The sequence below is a fragment of the Phyllobates terribilis genome, unplaced genomic scaffold, assembly GCF_046119375.1.
Source record: "Phyllobates terribilis strain yellow unplaced genomic scaffold, ASM4611937v1 Scaffold_2__4_contigs__length_985480577, whole genome shotgun sequence".
NCBI classification, from domain to species: domain Eukaryota; kingdom Metazoa; phylum Chordata; class Amphibia; order Anura; family Dendrobatidae; genus Phyllobates; species Phyllobates terribilis.
The window spans coordinates 175,870,666-175,892,200 of NW_027362762.1; the positions used below are offsets into that span (position 1 = coordinate 175,870,666).

General features: G+C 43.0%; 1 protein-coding gene across 2 annotated transcripts in view; it reads right to left on the reverse strand.

Moving 5' to 3' along the window:
* Positions 1 to 21,535, reverse strand: part of GLI1 (GLI family zinc finger 1) — a 184,996-nt gene that overhangs the window by 5,686 nt on the left and 157,775 nt on the right. For both annotated transcript variants that reach the window (XM_073663323.1, XM_073663324.1), the window contains 7 exons: positions 9,215 to 9,368; positions 7,541 to 7,648; positions 5,325 to 5,465; positions 5,066 to 5,215; positions 2,163 to 2,327; positions 605 to 865; positions 52 to 334 (listed from right to left, as the gene is read on the reverse strand). In XM_073663323.1, the coding sequence (XP_073519424.1) occupies positions 52 to 334; positions 605 to 865; positions 2,163 to 2,327; positions 5,066 to 5,215; positions 5,325 to 5,465; positions 7,541 to 7,648; positions 9,215 to 9,368 (1,262 nt within the window). The remainder of the gene's footprint in view (positions 1 to 51; positions 335 to 604; positions 866 to 2,162; positions 2,328 to 5,065; positions 5,216 to 5,324; positions 5,466 to 7,540; positions 7,649 to 9,214; positions 9,369 to 21,535) is intronic.

A 21,535-nucleotide genomic window follows, 5' to 3' on the forward strand; every position in this document is an offset into this window, starting at 1 on the left:
TGAGTTGGAGATATAATAGCTACATACAAACAACATGTATTTGGAGTTTACCTGTGCTGTGGATTGCAGGTAGTTTTACAGACTTTCCAGCAGATGGTGCTTTTCGCATTTGATTCAGTTTGTCGATCCTGAGGTTCTCTAGTTTCCTTAAAGCTGAAGCTCCTGCAGTGCCAATAGATTCCACTGAAGGAATATCATCCAAGTTGGAAAGGTCCTCAAAGCTACCTCCTGCGTTGGCATTCATCTCTACTCCACTATCATTGTTGTTGGTGCTACCTAATGGTGACCTCTCACTGCTGCAAGATGACTGTCCACTGGGGCTAGCCTGAGATTTCTGCAGAAAATAAAATAAAAGCAACAACAACAATAAAGAAATAGCTTCATCGTTGTACATGTAGAAAAAAAATCTTAAAGGGGTGGTCCTGGACTTAGGAAATGTTTTTAAAAAAGTGGGGGTCTAACCCCTAGCACCACCAATCCGCTTATTGGAAGATCTTTGGCCACACACCCTGGTATTGTTTCCTAGACACAGCTCCACAAATTTTGTACAATCTGTGCCTTGTATGGCAGCACCAGATACAGCATTATGCAAAACAGTTCTTACCAAGGACATCTCTGGAACAGTCAGTCTTCCCTCCTCTTTTCTGGCCTGAGATGAGCTTGTTTCCAGGTCTTGGTGGATATCACTCTTAATCCCTTGGGTCATGCCACCTTCATGAGGGGCATGACTCCGAGGTTGACCATCTCCTCTGTGTTTCTTTGTGATGTGTGCCTCAGGACCATGAACTGTCTTCACATGCTTTCTGAGAGAACTTGGATCTGTGTATCTTTTTGTACATCCCGGGATCTTGCATACATAAGGTTTCTAAATATAAGGTAAAGATTACTAAAGGGGTTGTCCCATAAACAAATGTGCTGTCTACTCAATAGATAATGGAAAATTACGTATCTTCACATCAGGATGTGGTTAAAAATAATGTTGCTGTACAGAGATAAATGTACAACGGTAGGGAGGATAAGTGAATTTCCTCTACTAATGCCACAGTCAGGGGCTATTACATGCCTATGACGTTCCTCCTCCCTGCTTGTTCCTTTCACCTAAGTAGCGATTGTTCTATAGCAGAGGACCTTTGCGCTCAACTCAATAAATCACACCAGTGAAGTACAAGGAGCTCAGTGTATATGTCTGTCTACTGAGCTTGTTGTACTGTACTGGTGTGATTTCTTGTGGTGAGCTCCAAGGTTCTCTACTACAGCAAATACCATTGCTACTTAGATAAAAAGAACATGCATGGAGGAATACCGTCATAAGCATGGAATACCTCTGGCGGCACAATTAGTAGAGAATCCTCCCTCTCTCCTTCTGCTGGATCAATACAAACGCCACGTGATGACCGGCATCTAACGCAACACTGCATGGTTGGGCACAGGCTGTTACATAGGATACAGCAGGGGCACCATTATTATATTATCTCTCCACAGCAACATTTTTTAAAACACATCCAATTGTGTAAATGGTTAAAGGGGTTATCCGGGACTTTTGTTTTTTTTTTCCTATGGAACAAAGAACTTACAGGCAGGTAATTGTTAACCAACTGCCTGTTCTGACCTGGGCAGATCTTTGCCTTCTCAGAGCAGTCACTGATCGCTCCTGCTGGCAATTCTGCTGTTTCCAGTGATGTTACATTGAAAGAGCAATGCCTTTTCTTCTGGTCTGCTCTGTCGACAGGGCACCTCTGCCTATGTCATGCTGATTGACAGCCAGCTCCCCGCTGCCTGACTGCGAGGAGGCGGCTGTCAATGAGCATGATGACGGCACGTGAGCAGAGCAGGTGGGAAGAGGAAAAGCTGCTCTGCTCACGTGAGGTCAAATGAAGCAGCAGAATCACCAGCAGGAGCAGTCAGTGACCGCTCTGAGGTTTGCGCCCGGCAGAACAGGCAGGTAATTAGTAACTACCTGCATGTAGGTTCTTAGTCCCATAAGAAAAAACTATAAACATCCGGGATAACACTTATAATTTTCCATTATTTATCGATTAAACAGCCCTTTTGTTTATAGAACAACCTTTACGCTATTATTAACATTAAAGTATTAATTGCAAGCTTAGTGCTCACATAGAATTGAATGTCTTTTGTGTAAAAATTTACATCATCCATCATACCTCATTAGAATGAGTGCGATTCTGGTGCTTGGCCCGGTCCGATGCATTAGAAAAGGCCTTGTTACAGCCTTCATGTTCACATACATATGGCTTCTCCCCTGTGTGAGATCGCAGGTGAGTTTTCAGGTTCTCAAGACGTGAGTAAGCTTTGTTGCAACCTTCAAACTTTAAAAAGAAAACAAACTTTCATATACCGTATATAGCGCCAATATATTCCTCAGAGTAGCTCAGAGATTGACATCAATTCCATCATTCCCATGGCCCAGTGGGGCTCACATCTATTCACAGAATTATAAATATACTCCTATAAAACAATCCTTTATTAGATATGCTTTAAAAACTATTTAACCACAAAATGAAAAAACAGAGAAAAATAAAATTACAAAAGTGCAATAGCAATCTCTGGGTAAAAAAGTCTATCTGCAATGGCCAGCGTGACCAGTTGATGACGTGTGGTGACCCGCAGATGTTGCCATCCTAGTAAGCACAACTGGCGCCCCTGCTCAATGCTGGCTCACCCTAATAGGCCCTCTACTGCCCAGTACCAGAGAAAAAAAATTATACCATGTGAGATCAAGAAAAGAGGGTCTAAACAATACCAAAGATAGACTTAAATAATGGAAAGTGTCAACACACGAAGATTAATTAATAACATGTAGCTCAAAGGTTCACCCTAGCACCACAGAGAAATGGTTAACGGCCTCGTTATTCATAATGGAGAGAACATAAAACAAATGTATGAACATGAAAAGTTTAATCGATACACTATAAATGTTCAAATTTCCATTGGTGACAGTGTGTGACTCGCCCTCCCTGAGCGGTGGGGTTACTCGGTGCCGGGCCAATGTATGGTGGTGGTGAGGGATGTCGTCATGGCCGTGACCCGGTCCGTGCCCAGGGCTGTCACATGAAAAATGGGCTTTTGGATGAGTGGTTGTTCGACTACGCCACCTGTGGTTTCTGGTGAAGGCCACCAGCGCTGCAACCCTGAGGCTGATGTTCTGGCAGCTTGGTTGGTACTACCCCCTACAGGCGGAGTAGGCCTCAGGGCAGTGAGTGGGCTCTGGGGAGTGTGGTGGGTGCAGTGCCGCGCAGGAATGAACAAGCGGAGGCGGTAAATGAAGTCATCCAGGTCTTTACTCACTTTAGATGCACTTTCAGCCGCAAAGCTTCTCTCTGCTACACACGGTGTGCTGCGGCCACCAGGAAGGGGGTTCAGCACTTCCCAGGTAGATCAGGAGCACCTGTCAAGACCCTCTCCTTAGTAAGTTCTCCCACTGGGTCCTTTCCTGACTGTGCGTGGTATGAACATGGTGTAAGGCTGGGTCCCACTGGGTAAACGCAGATTGAGAGATACAGGTGGCGACTCCGCTCCGTCCGTATCCCCCTGGGATCCACTAAGCCTCCGGGCTTTTCTGACTGAGATGTGAAGTAACAAAGTCAGATATCGGGGGCCGGTTACCCCTCTTGTGGAACGAGTCCCTCTGGCTAGGCCAGAGTGAAGAATACAGGTGGCGACTTCTCTCCGTCCGTACCCTCCTGGGATCCTTTCGCCTGTGGAGCCTAACTCCTCTGCTCCCCTCCAAGGCCTTCTTAGAACAGGACCCTGACCGGGCAGAGACACTTGTTAACTCAGACCCGCTCCTCGTCTCAAGGCCAGAGAGCGAGGACCGTGAATCTTCAGCCAGCTACAGACTCTTGCTAGACCCTGACAGAAGACCCACAATCAAAGACCTTGAACTAAAGATGGCCACCTATTATATATGATTCTATAAGTGCTTCCTGTAAGTGTTTCCTCCACCCTCACCCACTTCTTGGTTCCCCCTATCTTTGGTTCCCCCCCATCTCCTCTATCCCGGGACGGGGCAGCACCCTGGTGCGTTTAGGCCCCCTGCAGGACAGGAGTGGTGTAGTGTTGAGTGTGAAATGGGGTCCTGGGAAATTTTCCATCCTTACCCGGAAAAGGAGATACCACACCCTTATCTGAGGTGCAGTACCCCTGTGGCGACTGAACCCTCAGGGGCCCCACAACAGCAGATCTAGGTGGAAGCCAAGTTCTGTCCAGACATATGCCAGCATATCCATGGACTACATTGTTTCAGTAGTGTGTTGTCTCAGGGCAATTTACCAATATTGCTGGCCTCCATGATAATCAGATCTAAGACAATGTGATTTCTTCCTGTGGGGCTACATCAAGGACTCGGTGTATCTGCCCACAGAATTTGAGTGACCTGAGACAATGCATCATTGAAACAGTGGAGTCCATGTGAGAGGATATGCTGGTACACATCTGGACAGAACAGGACTACCATCTAGACATCTGCCCTGTCATCAATGGAAATCATTTTGAACATTTGTAGTATATAGTGCGTCTATTCATATTAATAGATTAGACATTAATAATATATTGTGGACCCAAGTCTAAGTTTATCTCTCCCTATGCCTGATTCATCATGATATTTACACCAGAATTCTAGTCTTAAACACTTTAAAATGTTGCATAATTTTTGTGCAACAAGAAGGTGCATAAAAATTTAGCGACTTTTGGTGTTTTGTTGCGACAGTTTCGGCAGCTCTGCCAAAACTGATGAAGCTGATGAAGGCCTGAGATGGGTTGTTTCAACACCATCCTGACAAATTCATTAAAAGTGGCGGCATCTCTTAAATCAGAAATCTTAGTCCAGTCTCTGACTGGAGTAACATTTCTAGTGAAGTACACGGAGGTGCTCACCAGTGATGAGATTCATCTAATTCATTAAGTGGTATGCATCTCTTAATGAATTAGACATGTTTTCTCCCCACACTCCCATAATTAAGACTGGCATACGAAACGCCAGTCTTAACAAACCAAGGCCTATATGTTTAGTAGCTATCTGAAAATCTATGGTACAATGATGACTTACTGTGCACTTGTGAGGTTTTTCTCCAGTGTGTCTCCTCATATGGACCACAAGCATGTACTGGGCTTTGAATGGTCTGAGCTCTCGAGAACATTCTTGCCAATGACATACAAACTCTTTCTTCTCCCCATGGATATGTTCATTGTTGATGTGCTGTTAGAAAACATGTGAATTGTGTTAGTTTATTGATGCAGATTTATTATTAGAGTAGTGAAAATGCAATGTGAAGATTCCACAAGACAGGTATCTGTAGATGTCTTACGTGTACAAGATGTTCCTGGGTATCAAACTCCTTAGTGCAACTCTCCCAATGACAGTTTGTCTCATAGACAGTTTCAGGCTCATGTTTCCCATCTTCTTTTTCCAGATCATCCCGTCCATCCAACAGACCAAGTAATGGATCCTATTTATATAAAAAAAATATGTTAAAAAACTAATGGGATAATTGCTTCCATCTTTAAATGTAAAAAAATTGGGAATTGTGGACTCTCATTGTTCCATCTTTTTATCAGAGTCAAGAGTGACTGAAAAGAGTTCTTCTTAGTCTGGGGGGACCCAGCAAGTCCACATAATGCACAGACAGCTCATTGGGAACTGTGTAATGTTTCATTACGGAAGTGAAGATGGATCCAGGTCAACACACTGGGCAATTAATTAAAATTCAACAATCTTTATTGGCAAATCCTTTTACAAGCTTGTAGAAAAGACAAAAAATGGACATCTCAGACAACAAAGCATATATTATGGGGTGGTGTGTATAAAAAATTCCATACGCGTTTCGAGTGAAAAACTCTTGAACACTGGCTATGAAAAAAATATTCTGAACTGGACTTAAGTATACTAACAAATAATCATGGATACAAAAAAACACATGAAAACAATGAAGAAAATACCAATCACAGAGGAGACTAGACTGAATATATGAAAAGAAAAAGGTGGAAACAAAACACCCTGGAAAAACTGAATGAGAAATATGTAATACAATACATATGAACAACATGTATACATATGAGAAAGTCCTAGTGAAAACTTGTACAAGTAAGGGCAGAAAATATCCCAAAGAAAAAAGAGAGCAAAAGGGGAAAAAAGGGGGAAAAAAACACACACACACAAAAAAAACCTGCAGACAATAAATATGGGCATGAATAAATTTTCAATAAACATTAACTGCAGAAAACTCTATAATTAAAAAAAAAAAAAAAAAGAAAATAATTTGTTTTATCCTTTTTCTTTGTCTTTTTCCTTTTGGACTCAGTATTATGCTTTTGATAGTATAACACAATTTCTCATCTGAGATTAAGCCCTAATGGAGAATATAGGTTGAGAGAAAAATTTTTTTTTATCCTTTTTCTTCTTTCTCTCTTTCCTTTCAGGGCTGAATATTATGCTTTTAGTAGTGTAACATAATTTCTCGTCTGAGATTAAGCCCTGATGGAGTATATGTGTTCAGAGAAAATATCCAGAAAGCTTCTTTGTTGCGGACCGCATCAGTATGACTACCGCCTCTAACATGTTTCGGTATTTGTTCTATCGCGTATACACGCAGACCAATTTTACTGCGATTATGACCTTCCACAAAATGTTTTGAGATGTTCCTATCTGTGGGCTCGTCAATGTCATAAAGGTGCTCCCTGATTCTAAATTTGAGCTTATGGATAGTTGAACAGACATATTTGAGGTTACAGATTGTGCATTCCGCAGCATAAACTACGTGATCACTATTGCAGTTTAAGAAGCTTTTTATACTGAATTTTTCACTCTGATCGTAATTGTAAAAATGATTGGTTTTAAACGACACTGTGCAGGTTTTGCACGGAGTTTGTCCACGCTTTTTTCGCAGAAAAAACGAAAAAAGTAATTGATGAAGGTTTTTCTTTGGGTATAATGACAAAAAAAGAAATGGAATTCCTTGAGGTAACATCACCCATTATTCCTATCATCCATTCGCTGCCTAAAACACATAAGTCATTATCACCTATTTCTATAAGAAACAGACAAAAATGATGTGCGACAGAGCACACAGTGACTCCATCTGCATCATTACAGACAATGGCGCCGTCAGCGCATATGCCCTAATCTTGTTTTCCAGAGCTTCAGACGTAAGCCCCGACAGAGCAACTGATGTAAGGGTGAAACACTTTATGAACAAAACCTAACCTGTCCAATCCTTTTTTCTTTAATGGCACACATTGACAGACCATTTGGCCAGCACCATAGAAAGTAGATTTCTGCACATTCTAATTTCTTCTGACAAAAAATGAATCCCTATTTGTAACTCTATATTACTACAAAATAATTTATATGCATCCATTTGGTCTCCTATAAAAAATGTAAATTCTTACAAAATTCTACCAGAACCCTTTTAACTAATACAATGTTTACAAATTCATGTTTTGTTTGTTGAGATTTAGCATTAGTTTATCTCTGAATGTGGATAAAGAGCAGATTATTGAAGAGTACAATAAAATATCAATCTACCTGAGTTCCAACAGAAGCTGGACTTGAGATGTCACCCTCTGACCCATCTTCCAGACGTTTACTATTCATAGCTTCTAATCCTGTACTAGATAGTGGCTCTGACTTCAACTACAACAGAGAACAAAGTGTTATTTTATAGCTTGTACACACAGTATTGTGTCATGTAAAAATTCATTATATGGACGCTTCACCCTCTCTTCCTTTGGACGAAACTGGTACTCAGAAAAGTGAGAACTTCTACTCTCTGACCTCCTCTGGACATCAGTCTTATCTGAAGGAGATAAGAGTGAAGTGGCTGCTGTCTAGCTGCAGGGCTCATGTGACATGAGCCCTGGAAGACCAGTGTCAAAAGTGACAGACAGTCGCCCTGCAGTTGGTTGCAGGAGATCTCTTCGTTTGGCACTACAGACATCTTCTTGAAGCTGTCTCTCTAGGACCCAGCGGCTACCTTCCTCTGGTTAATTAACACCCTGGCCTGGGTGTATAAATACCTGCTGTGTGCCAGAGGGAGGTGCCGGCGATATTCACATTATCCCTTGCGAAGGCTTGAGCAAGAGCAGCACTTCTACCTCTCTGGTGCTAGAGGATGTGTGCGCATTTGTCTGGAGTCGTCTAAAGCTAAGCAATTTTCCCTTCTTTCTCCCCCCTTGTTCTCTGTAGTGGTCAGTGGGGATCGACTAGTGCTCATCTCCTCCCTTCCCTAGCCAGGGCCCAATGCCAGGGAAAGACAGGGCAAGGCACGCGTGCAGCGATTGGTGAAGAACCAATATTGGGATGTTAGTGGAGACAGGGTGATATTAGATCTACTTAGGAGGCCTCAACTCCCCCCTTTCCCTGGAGTCTTGGCTCCCTTTCCCTCTTCCCTTTGCGTTACACTAAGTCTTTCCTACACCTTGCGTGACAAAAAGGCGTTGATATTGCTGGCGCTCGCACTGGAGATGAGTATAGCTGTTATTATTTTACATGGGGGAAATATAGTGATTGAGGAAGGGTTAAATGAGTAGTACACAACCCCTATAAATGGGTTGTCTCTTTTTCTTAAATGGATAAAATTGCAAAGTGCTTATAAAATCAAGCAACTTTGTATTTACCTCTTACTAAAAATCATCTAAAAATCCTCTCCATTTTCAAAAATACAGGGATTTTTAATCTTATTGTGTCCTGCTGTTGCCTAAGTTACCAGCCAACTCTACAATCAGCGGTAGCTGGACTACTAGGCACGGAACACAGCGCTTGCAATTGTTTGCTATAGAGCTTGTAAGTGCTGCTCTGACGGCTGGATCGCTAGATAATGATCGCTAATAATGAAGATTTGACAACCCTTTAAAGCAATACAAACAATAATTTATCTATACTGCTCATTTGCATACTTATGTGTTCCCCATGGTTACAGGCTGTTCCATTTGCTTCCTTTCCTACTGTTTGTAAATATAGAAAATGAGGTGCATGTAGCGTAATATTACATCATTATTGGATCAGACTACACAGGGTTTGTAGTCTGTAACCATGGAAACACAAAGGTCTGCATAGGAGCTATTGATACACAATGTTTGGTTATATTTAATAAATACTATTTGCAAAAATGCATGATATATTTGACATGCCCAGTAGAAACATAAAATTATGGCAAAAGGGGACATACTCTTTAAACAGTTAGATAAAGTAGATACCCACCTGACAGTGCTTGATAGAAGAGCGCGCCTGCAGAACACCCATCCCTCTGCTGGACGAGTGCTCATGTGTATTGTAAGACATTAAATGGTTTGTGCCGTAAGATGCCCCTTGTGGTCTCTGGTGGTTAAGGCAATTTGGATACCCAAGGGAAGGACTGCAAAGTAAGACAATGTAATGTAAGAATCAGAGTAGTAACCAGTAGTAACTAAAACATAGATATACTAAAATTGCTTTATTCAGGATTAATGTATTATTATCCACATATGCATAACAATGTCAATGTTAACACAGATAATGAAAAATAAATGTAATGACGTTTTCCTTCTAAATATAAGGTCGACAACACATTCATTGCAGTCTCAATATGGAAAAAATAGAAATTAGAAGTCCGTCCCATATAATGTTACAGTATTACTTGAGAACATGATTGTAAGCACAATTTATTAGTTTATTAGTTTGTCCTTACACAATGACTCTACATTTAAATTATGCACCATAATGAGAGAAATGTATTATTTATTATATAATGGAAATCTTTTAATACTGTCAGGTTGTCACAGTTCCACTTTTTCTATTGATATCACTTATGAGATACAGATCCTTGATTAATGGAATGTTCTGCCACTATATACAGAACTGTGCCAAGGTTGTAGGAAGGTGTGGAGAAATGATTCATTGTAAGAATGATTTCAAAAATAGAATTGCTAATAGTTTATTTTTATCAATTAACAAAATGCAAAGTGAATTAACTAAAAACAAATCTAACTTAAATCAATATTTGGTGTGACCGTTCTTTTGCTTTCAAAACAGCATCAAAGCAACAATTCTTCTAGGTACACTTTCACACAATTTTTGGAAGAAACTCAGCAGGGAGGTTGTTACAAACATCTTGGAGAACTAACCACAGATCTTCTGTGGATGTAGGCTCGCACAAATCCTTCAGTTTCTTCATGTAATCGCAGACAGACTGGTTGATGTTGAGATCAGGGTTATGTGGGGGTCATATCATCACGTATAGGATTACTTCTTGCTCTGAAGATAGTTCTTCTCTGATGGTATTGCTTGGTATAAGTATCTGTCTGTTTTTTTTAGCATTGAGGACACCATTAATTCTGACCAAATCTCCAAATCCATTTAATGAAATGCAACCCTAGCTTGTAAGGAACCTCCATCATGCTTCACTGTTGCCTGCAGACATTCATTATTATACTGATCTCCAGCCCTTCAGCGAAACAAGCTACCTTTGATTGCAGCCAGATATTTACAATTTTTACTCATCAGTCCAGAGCACCTGCTGCCAATTTTGTGCACCCCAGTTCTTATGTTTTCATGCATAGTCGGGTCACTTGGCTTTGTTTTCATGTGGAAGGTATGGTTTTTGGCCACAATTGTTCCATGATGACTACTTCTGGACATTTTCTGATTTCTAAGGTAAATAAACACAATGTTTCTTTCATCTGCAGCATTAAGTTTCCTTGGCTGACTACTGTGTATATAGTATTCAGTGTTGCCCATTTCTTTGTATCCTCAATGCTGAGAAATACAAGCAGATACTTATCCTTCATGCAATACCATCAGGGAGGCATCTAATTGGCTCCAAATGTATTCTGCAGCAGGACAATGACCCAAAACATACAGTTAATGTCATTAACAGCTAACTTCATTGTAAATAAGACCAATGATTTTAGGAGCGATGATGTGGCCTTCACAGAGCCTGATCTCAACATCATTGAGTCTATCTGGGATAACATAGAGAATGAAGGATTAGCATAATGCTACATCCACAGAAGATCTGTGGTTAGTTCTACAAGTTGTTTTGTTTAGAATGACATGCTTGCTAAGTTCCTACAAAAATTGAGTGCAATTGTACCTAGAAGAATTTATGCTATTTTGAAGGCAAAGGGAGGTCACACAAAATATTAAGTTTAGATTTATATTTTGTTCATTCACTTTGCATTTTGTCAAATTATAAAAATATCATATACTGTAAACTTTTCTATTTTTGAAAGTCTTCTCTGCCTGTCTTGATAAAGAGTGCACCAGATGCGGCAAATTCATTAATAGGAGTGTGCCTCTTAATGAATTTGGTGAAACTGTATTGAATGTACTCCATACAGGGACAGGAGTACTGTTCTGTGTTAATTTCTAAGGTTTTTTTCATAAAATATGATGAATTTGTCAGCCATGACCCCTCTCAGCTATGCTCTGCCCGATTTTCAAATTGTGCAAAAATTTTGAGATATTTCAAGCAAATTTATATCAGATAATTTCTGAAGTCTGCTTGGTGAATCGGGCCCGGGGCACCTGCTCGTTGGCTTACTCTTGGCTTACCACTTTTTAAATCCCAAAAATGAGCACACCTTTAGTAAAGTTGGCAGATTTTGCAAACACCCTTAGCCACACCCACCTATCTAAACATTTTGTAAAAATGTCTAATGAGGTTCAAATAGTATCCAAAACACATAATAAATGTGGCCAAAGGCATGAATGTTAGGATTCTGACTTAACCCCTTCATAGCCTGTGATGTATATTTACGTTAAATGTTGTGTCCCTGCTTTTGAAGCGAGATCTGACTCTGAGTCCACATCTTTTCCCGCACTTGATGACTTATTTAATCAGCCATCAAGAACCTTTAACATGCGCCATCAGGAAGTGCGTCACAAATCCCACCCATCTGCGCCCATGTCACGTGATGGGTTGTTATGACAGCTGTCAGTCTGCAGAAGACCCCCGTGCTGTTCCTCTCAGTGTGAATCCTCCTTTTTTTCCAAGTTTTACTGACTTTACTGACTTTTGTGTTTTTTATTTTTTCACAATTTTAAAAAATGCTTGTGGCCAGCATTCATAGGAGATCGTTATTTTTGCTGAAGCACCGCTATGTATACCACAGCTTAAAGTCTCCTAAGAGGACTATTGAAGTCAGTAAAACTTGAAAAAAAAAGTTTTTAAACTGTGAAAAAAAATAAAAAACACAAAAATTCAAATCACTCCTCTTTTGCCCCATTGTAAAAAAACTATTTAAAAAGACACATATTTAGTATTCCTGCTTTGAGAAATGTCTGATCTATCAAAATATAAAAACAATTAATCCAATCGGTAAATGGCGTAACGAGAAAGAAAATCAAAATGCCAGAATTATGTTTTTTTGGCCCCCGCAACATTGCAATAATATGGAATAAGAGGCGATCAAAACATCATAACTACCCCAAAATGGTATCAGTAAAAACGTCAGCTCAAGTCACAAAAAATGAGCTCTCATCCGGCCCCAGATCCTAAAAGATGTAAAGGCTACGGGTCTCAGAAAATGGCGACATGAACAAAATTATTTTCTTACAAAGTTTTTTGCACCACTTAAAGTACTGACCTGGAGAATCATATCGCTAAGTCAGTTTCACCATATAGTGAACATGGTACATTAAAAAAAAAAAAAACAGTTGTGGAATTGCACTTTTTTTTTTTCAATTTCACCGTACTTGGAATTTTTTTCCCATTTTCCAGTACACGATATGGTAAAATCAATGGTGTCATTCAAAAGTACAACTCATCCTGCAATAAAACAGCCTTCACATGGCTATATTGATGGAAAAATAAAAAAGTTTATGGCTCTTGGAAGAAGGGGAGGAAAAAACGAAAGTGCAAAAACGGAAAATTACCAGGTCATGTATGGGTTGTTATTATTAGACAGAATTCTGGAGGATTTTCATTAGTAAATCTCTACTTTTTTTTGTATTTTTATACCTATGTACCTACTTTTATTAGGTGGCCAACCTCTTCATCCTATTCTAGTCTTATCAAAGAATCCAAAGCAATATCTTGGCTATTATAATACGGAGTGAAGTTGTTGGCGGGCCCTGAAGTATGTTGGGGCCAAGTAGCCCATTCCACATAAAAAGGCACCAGTACTGTGAATGGTGTAAGCTATGGGGTTTTAAATGAGTCCAGGAGATTCTGTTTATTAGACACTACGATCTATATCCAAAGACTTGGTGGACTCAGACTTTAAAGAAGCACTCCCATCAAAGATTTTATCCTCTTAATATATTGAAACCATCATATTATTTAGCACTGTGTACTTACAATTGCTCATTTTGCCTTTATACCCAGTTAATTCTTCTCTTTTGTCTGCTCTATGTGGAAATAGGAAGTCTATTTTCCCTGCAAACATCATTTCCCTCTTTAACTCCTGACACAGCTGCTCTGCTCATTTTCCCTGCTAGGGGTTTTTGCAGTGATGACAGGGAAAAGAGATTTCCTGTTTCTACATAAAGCTTAGATGGAGCTAGTCAGTTTTTAATCACAAAAATATCATAGACCTAATGGAAAGGAGAAGAATTAGCACTGTAGAAGGGCAAAATGAGGAATTGTAAGTACACAGTGTTGTACAATATGATGACTTTAATATACACTGGTGAACAAAAGGGTAACAATGTTTTGAACTTTTGACTTTCAGGCTCCATATCTCACCATCCATTACTGCTTTGAACGTGCGACTATCATCATTTCATAGACAATCATCTTGGCTATCTCATGCATAAATTTTACCTGCAACCATTTAGCATATGATTAGTTATGCAAATTCTTGCCATGTCGCTTCATTGTTACTGTTTTGCTCCTGAAAATCTAAATTTTAATTTTTATTATTTTGTTAGTATTTTGTAAATCCACCTTTGGCTTTCAACACTGCCTGAAGCCTTCTGAGCATGCTCTTGATTAGATTCAAGCATGTCTTAATCAAAATCTGATCCCAGGTCTCTTCTACACGTTCCCAAAGTTGGTGCATACTGGTCGACTTACTTGGGTATGTATACAGCTTTTTCTTCAATTCTACCCACAAGTGTTCGACTGGGTTGAGGTCTGGAGACTGTGGGGGCCAATCCAGCACCTCTACTTCATTGTCATTGAACCATTTCTTTGCCAATCTTAACGTATTATTCGGGTCGTTGTCCTGCTAAGACACTATATCATCCTTTTCATACCCATAGTACTAGAGTGTACGAAGTAACTCGTCTTGTAGGATAATCACGTATATCTCAGCATTGAAACCACCATCGATCCTGTATCCAACTTCCAACACCTTTGGCTGTAAAACATCCCCATATCATCAGGCTTCCTCCACTGAACTTGACAGTTCCTTCAATTTCTCGATCCATTAGACTCTTTTTCCCTTGTTTCTTCTACACCCATTTGCACCCACCAAAGCCTAGTCTATTGACTTTCAGCTCATTGCTCCAAATCACCCGTTTCCAATCTTCTATTGTCCACTCTTTCAACTTTTTTGAAAACTTGAGCAGACACTTCATATGACGATATTGAAGTCGAGGCTTTTACACCTTTTTTCAGGCCACTATTCCAGACTTGTGTAACATGCTTCGCACGGCGCTTGCATGGACGCCTGTGATCTCACTATTATGAAGCATATGGACAACCGTATATTTCTGCCGTGTTTATCACGCAAAAACTGATAGACCTTATGATAAGCTAACTTATTGACACCGATATTTTGCCTGGACGTCTACCTCTTTGCTTTTGAATGGATGGACGGACTTCATTTCGTATTCTTCCAACTGTCATGGCATTCACATGATACAGTTTGCCAATTTAGTTGGCCGGGAGACCGCTATCGATGAGCTGGATGATGCTGTATCTCTTTTCTTGGGAAATCTTCTTCATGGTTGCTCCTCAATTCGAACCAGTGACCTTTCCCTTGGGAATCAATCTAATAGCACAATGAGCTATTAGGGAATGTGAGAATATGTTGTATTTTGTAGTATGCAGGAAGAAAAAGATGTTTCCACCACCAGGAGCAAAACAATGCAGTTACATGACAAGAATCTGCATAACTAAGAATATGCTAAATAGTTACAAATTAAATTTATGTATGAGATAGCCATAGTGTTGAGCGAGCACTAAAATGCTCGGGTGCTCGAAGCTCAGGCCGAGCTCACCGTGATACTTTGGTGCTCGACCTGAGCAACAAGCCCAATGTTAGTCTATGGGAGACGCGAGCATTTTTGCGGCGGCACCCCCGGCAGTCTGTAGAAAGCCTAAAAAGTGACCAAAACGATAGTGACAGTGTTCAAATGACATGGGGATCGCCCCAGGAAGCATTTCTGACCCCCAGGTCACTGCTGTCAACAACGTGTTCAGAGGTATTAAGCCACTTTTACAGGCTCATAATAAAACGTTCAAAAATGAAAGTGAAACTGTTTTCCTGTGAAATATGTTAAGGAATTTCTTTTCCAGGGTAAAGACTTGTGTATAAGGTAAAATAAATAACCAAAAACAAAAATACTCCTCCACACCTTGGGCTATGTTCACAAGTAGCATTTTGTATGCGTTTTTGCACTTTTGTATTGCTTTCAACTGTGACAAATGCATTCACCGGGAAATGTCAGTTTGCTGACAAGACATGGGGACAGCATGGGGAAGACCCCTGGAAGCATCTCTGACTCCCAGGTCACTGCCTAAAAGTGTGCCTATCAGAAGTGATCCTTGCCGCATCAGAAGATGCAGACTTGCAACTATCCCCGTGCAAGTCCTTGTCCCAGGGCAGTGTTCAATTGTACCTCCCCCATTCCTTGCAATGCAAGCGCAAATATGCAGCCAACCACCCACCCTCCCGCAGGCTGCAATACCGTACTGCTTGTTTGCACTTGAAATGGGGCCTTTTAGTTTGGAGGAGGCCGAAGCTGGCCACTACCTCATGGCTGCTTCGGCAGCGAGGTATCCATACTCAGTCCCCAGCCGCTCCTATTTGTCCCGGTGTGCCTTATACATAAGAATAAGCGCGCATACCAAAACATTACCTGTGCCCTCCCCAGTGCATTTAGTGGGAAGGACAGCCTATTCCGCTGTAGTGTGTGCATGCCAACCCCCTGTTCATGGTACATGCGAAGATGCCTCCCACCCTGCACCTGTCGTTGCAGACTTGCAACTATCCCCGTTCAAGTCCTTGTCCCAGGGCAGTGTTCAACTGTACCTCTCCCATGCCTTGCAATGCAAGCACAAGTATGCAGCCTGCCACCCATCCACCCACCCCCAGGCTGCAATACCATACTGCTTGCTTGCTTGCACTTGAAATTGGGCCTTTTAGGCATGTGGAGGCGGAATCTGGCCACCACGTCATGGCTGCGTTGGGGGCCTGGTATCCATACTCAGTCCCCAGCCGCCCGGCGGCTGGGTGTCCACACTTGGTCCCCAGCCGCCTCGGGGCAGCCGGGTGTCCATAAACGGTCCCCAGCCGCCCCTATTTCTCCTGTCAACTTCCCCCCACACAGTTTTCTTAGCCCGGCCTGCTTTAGGGCAGCATTGGACAAGCCTACCTGAGAACCAGACTCCTCCGGTGGGCCCTGGCTTCTCCATCAGGGGAGTTGAGAGTGCCAAGGTGAGGAGCATGATGAGGATGATAGAAGTTAGCATCTGCTTTGTTTTCAAGGAATGCAAGCGCATGTATGTAGTAGCGGCTAGGCCTGAGGTGGTCAGCGATTTGGCGCATATCCTACCTCCTCCGAGGATTGCTGGATGTTTTCCTGCTACTATCCAAGTTCTATGACTCCCGTTAAAACAAAGCTTCAGGTGATAAATGATGGATGAGGTAGTGGCAAAGGAGAAAGAGCAGGAGGAACAGGGACCATTCACATCAATATCAGGCCAGTCAACCACATATGTCTTGTAGGATATGTTTCTGTAACAAAAGGAGCGGTTCGGCTACACAGTTAGAGGGCATACAGTGAGTGCTATGCCTACCAAAAATTTTGAGGCACTCCAATGCCCCTTGCAAATGACATGGAGGTCAGAGGGCCTTAACTAAACCTTTTTTTCCATTTATTGCAACTGGGTCTCCTGTGCACTGTTGGCCTAAGCAGTGAATGGAAGGCTTTCCAAAAATTATGAGGAACTGCAATGGCCCTTGAAACAGACGTGGATTACAGCGTACTAAAAACCTTTTACCCATTATTGGGGAGTGGGTCTCCCTTAGTTTTCACCTTTGCATTGAAAAGCAAAAGCTGACTAAAATTAGGAGGAAATGCAATGCCCGTTGGAAGAGTCGTGGAGGTTAGAGGTAATTAAAAACAACATTTCAATGCCCCTTGGAAGAGCTGTGGAGTTCAGAGTGGCTTAAGAAGACGCTTTTAATGCCCCTTTGAAGAGACGTGGAGGTCACAGTAGCTTAACAAGATGGTTTTAATGCCCCTCGGAAAAGTGGTGGAGGTCACAGTAGCTTAACAAGACGGTTTTAATGCCCCTTACAAGAGCCATACAGTACAGCATCTTAAAAACATTATTCCCATTATTGGGGAGTGTGTCTCCCATAGTCTTTGCTTATGCCTTCCAAGCAAAAGCTGCCAAAAATTAGGACGGAGCAACTTGCAATGCCTCTTACAAGAGCCATGCAGTACAGCATATTACAAACATTATTCCCATTATTGGGGAGTGGGTCTCCCATAGTATTTGCTTATGCCTTCCAAGCAAAAGCTGCCAAAAATTAGGACGGAGGAACTTGCAATGCCCCTTACAAGAGCCATACAGTACAGCATCTTAAAAACATTATTCCCATTATTGGGGAGTGTGTCTCCCATAGTCTTTTCTTATGCCTTCCAAGCAATAGCTTCCAAAAATTAGGACGGAGCAACTTGCAATGCCTCTTACAAGAGCCATGCAGTACAGCATATTACAAACATTATTCCCATTATTGGGGAGTGGGTCTCCCATAGTATTTGCTTATGCCTTCCAAGCAAAAGCTGCCAAAAATTAGGACGGAGGAACTTGCAATGCCCCTTACAAGAGCCATACAGTACAGCATCTTAAAAACATTATTCCCATTATTGGGGAGTGTGTCTCCCATAGTCTTTTCTTATGCCTTCCAAGCAATAGCTTCCAAAAATTAGGACGGAGCAACTTGCAATGCCTCTTACAAGAGCCATGCAGTACAGCATATTACAAACATTATTCCCATTATTGGGGAGTGGGTCTCCCATAGTATTTGCTTATGCCTTCCAAGCAAAAGCTTCCAAAAATTAGGACGGAGCAACTTGCAATGCCTCTTACAAGAGCCATGCAGTATAGCATATTACAAACATTATTCCCATTATTGGGGAGTGGGTCTCCCATAGTATTTGCTTATGCCTTCCAAGCAAAAGCTGCCAAAAATTAGGACGGAGCAACTTGCAATGCCTCTTACAAGAGCCATGCAGTACAGCATATTACAATCATTATTCCCATTATTGGGGAGTGGGTCTCCCATAGTATTTGCTTATGCCTTCCAAGCAAAAGCTGCCAAAAATTATGAGGAAATTCAATGCCCGTTCGAAGAGTCGTGGAGGTCCCAGTAGCTTAACAAGACGGTTTAATGCCCCTTACAAGAGCCATACAGTACAGCATCTTAAAAATATTATTCCCATTATTGGGGAGGGGGTCTCCCACAGTCTTTGCTTATGTCTTCCAAGCAAAAGCTGACAAAAATAAGGACGGAGGAACTTTGAATAATGGCAACACGGACCACGGTCACCCTGGTGGTATAGTGGTGGTGGAGGCTGAGGATAAGGAGAAGAGCAAAATACAGCCGAAATGAGGAAGCGTATACCCATGTGTGGGTGTGAAGCGGTGCATGGGAATACACGTCCCGAAATAACACAGTGGATTTGACTTTATGTTACTCTGCTGTCATTTGGTGGTGATGAGAAGTTTGGCCCAATCCAGCCCTTGTTCATTTTGATAAGGGTCAGCTTGTCAGCATTGTCAGTTGACAGGCGAGTGCGCTTATCAGTTATAATTCCCCCAGCGGCACTAAAAACACGCTCCGATAACACGCTAGCGGCAGGGCAGGCCAGGACCCCCAAGGCGTACAGAGCGAGTTCATTCTAAGTGCCCAGCTTGGATACCAAATAATTAAAAGGCACAGAGGAATCACGGAGGACGCTGGTACGGTCGGCAAGGTACTCCCTCACCATCTTTTGAAACTTTCCACTCCTTGTGAGAGTACCCCGCGCCTCAGGGTCTGTCCGAAGGGAGGGTCTGAGAAAACTGTGCCAGAACGTTGACAGTGTTCCCCTGCCTCTGCTGGATTGGAGTTGCGTCTCTCTCGCATGTGCGCCTTGGTTGGGCAACGAACTGTGATCTCTGCTGCTAGCGTGTTCAGATGGGAATTTTTTTAACAGTTCTGCAGCAAGGGCCTTCTGGTACTGCCCCATTTTTGTAGACCTCTCCACCTCAGGAATAAGAGAGTGAAAGTTCTCCTTGTAGCGGGGGTCTACAAGTGTCACCAACCAGTAATGACTGTCACCCAACATTTTGACAACTCGAGGGTCACGGTTAAGGCAGCGTAACATAAAGTCAGCCATGCGTGCCAGACTGGTAACGGGCAAGATTTCCGTGTCCTCACCAAGATGACGACTGACCATGCTCTCCTCCTCCTCCCCCCTGTCCTCAGGCCACCCACGCTGAACCGACGGTATGACAGTTGTACAGGTACTACCGTCTACAGCGCATGATACCAGCCCCTGTTCTTCCTCCTCCTCCTCTCCCTCACTATCCCCCAATGCACGTTGGGATGAGATGAGACTGTGCTGTGTGTAATCGCCCGCTACGGCTTCTTGATCCATCTCATCATACTCTGGCTGCAATGCCTCCTCTTTAATTCTCTGCAGAGAGCATTGCAAAAGACAGACAAGTGGGATGCTGACACTAATGATGGCGTTATCGCCACTCACCATCTTGGTGGCCTCCTCAAAGTTTGTCAGGATGGTACATATGTCAGACATCCAGGTCCACTCCTGAGGTCTTATGTGTGGAGTCTGACCTGAATATCGACGGCCTTGTTGCAGCTGGTACTCCACAACTGCTCTCTTCTGCTCACAAATCCTTTGCAACATGTGGAGGGTAGAGTTCCAACGTGTGGGGACATCACACATCAGTCGGTGTGACGGAAGCTGCAAACGCTGCTGCAACACAGCAAGGGTGGCGGAAGCTGTAGCCGACTTGCGAAAATGAGCAGACAGGCGGCGTACTTTGACGAGCAGATCTGGCAACTCGGGGTACGATTTAAGAAACTGCTGAACCACGAGGTTAAGCACATGAGCCAGGCATGGTACGTGTGTGATCTCGCCTCGCCTCAGAGCCGCCACCAGGTTAGGGCCATTGTCACAGACGATCATGCCTGGATGTAGGTTCAGCGGTCTCAGGCACAGATCTGCCTGCTCTTTCACAGCTGTCCACAACTCACAAGCAGTATCACCTAAGCTTATGAGTTTCAGCACAGCCTGTTGCCGCTTGCGGAGGCAGTACTGCAGTGCTTCCAGTTTGTAACTGATGTGGTGATATCTGAGATGGAGCCTGAACATGAGGAGGAGGATGATGCGCAGGAGCTGTACACTGTGGGGGCAACTCTGACTGACATAGGGCCCGCAATCCTCGGAGTGGGGAGGATGTGTTCCGTCCAAAGGTCCGACTGGGTCCCGGCTTCCACTATGTTTACCCAGTGTGCCGTCAGGGAGATGTACCGTCCCTGGCCACAAGCACTTGTCCACGTGTCCATTGTCAGGTGGACTCTCCCAGTAACTGCGTTGTTGAGGGCACGGCAGATGTTTTGGGACACATGCTTGTGTAGTGCGGGGATGGCACACCGGGCAAAATAGTGTCAGCTGGGGACTGAGTACCGAGGGACGGCCACCGCCATAAGGTTGCGGAAGGATTCCATCTCCACCAGCCTAAAAGGCAGCATTTCCAACGCAAGCAGTCATGAAATGTGCGAATTTAGGACTGTGGCCTGTGGGGCGTTAGCTGCGAATTTCTGCTTTCGTTCAAAGGTCTGGGATATGGACAACTGAATGCTGCGGTGGGACGTGGACGTTGATGCTGTTTCTTGAGAAACTGCCATAACAAGTGAAGACTGAGAGGAGGGGGCATCTTTGCATGTAGTATGGACAGGGGATTGCCTTGCACACACAACAGGGGGTTCTATTGCACGCACAACAGTGGAAGAAGCAGTGGTGACACCCACTGACACTGGTCGTGGACCCTGGGGTTCGCCCCACAAAGTGGGGTGCTTTGCTGCCATGTGCCTGATCATGCTGGTGGGGGTCAGGCTAGTAGTTTTGTCACTCCTGCTGATGCTGGCATGGCAGGTGGTACAAATGGCCTTTTTGGGGTTATCAGCAGAGTCTTTAAAAAAATTCCAGACTGTGGAAGACCTACCGCTTGTACTGGCAACGTCCCTCGTGTTTGTGTTACGGGGAACGGTTGCCCGCCTTCTGTCTGCGGCCACCACACTGCTTCTTCCTGCCTGTTGGGGTACTCTGCCTCCCTCCCCCTGTGTGCTGCTG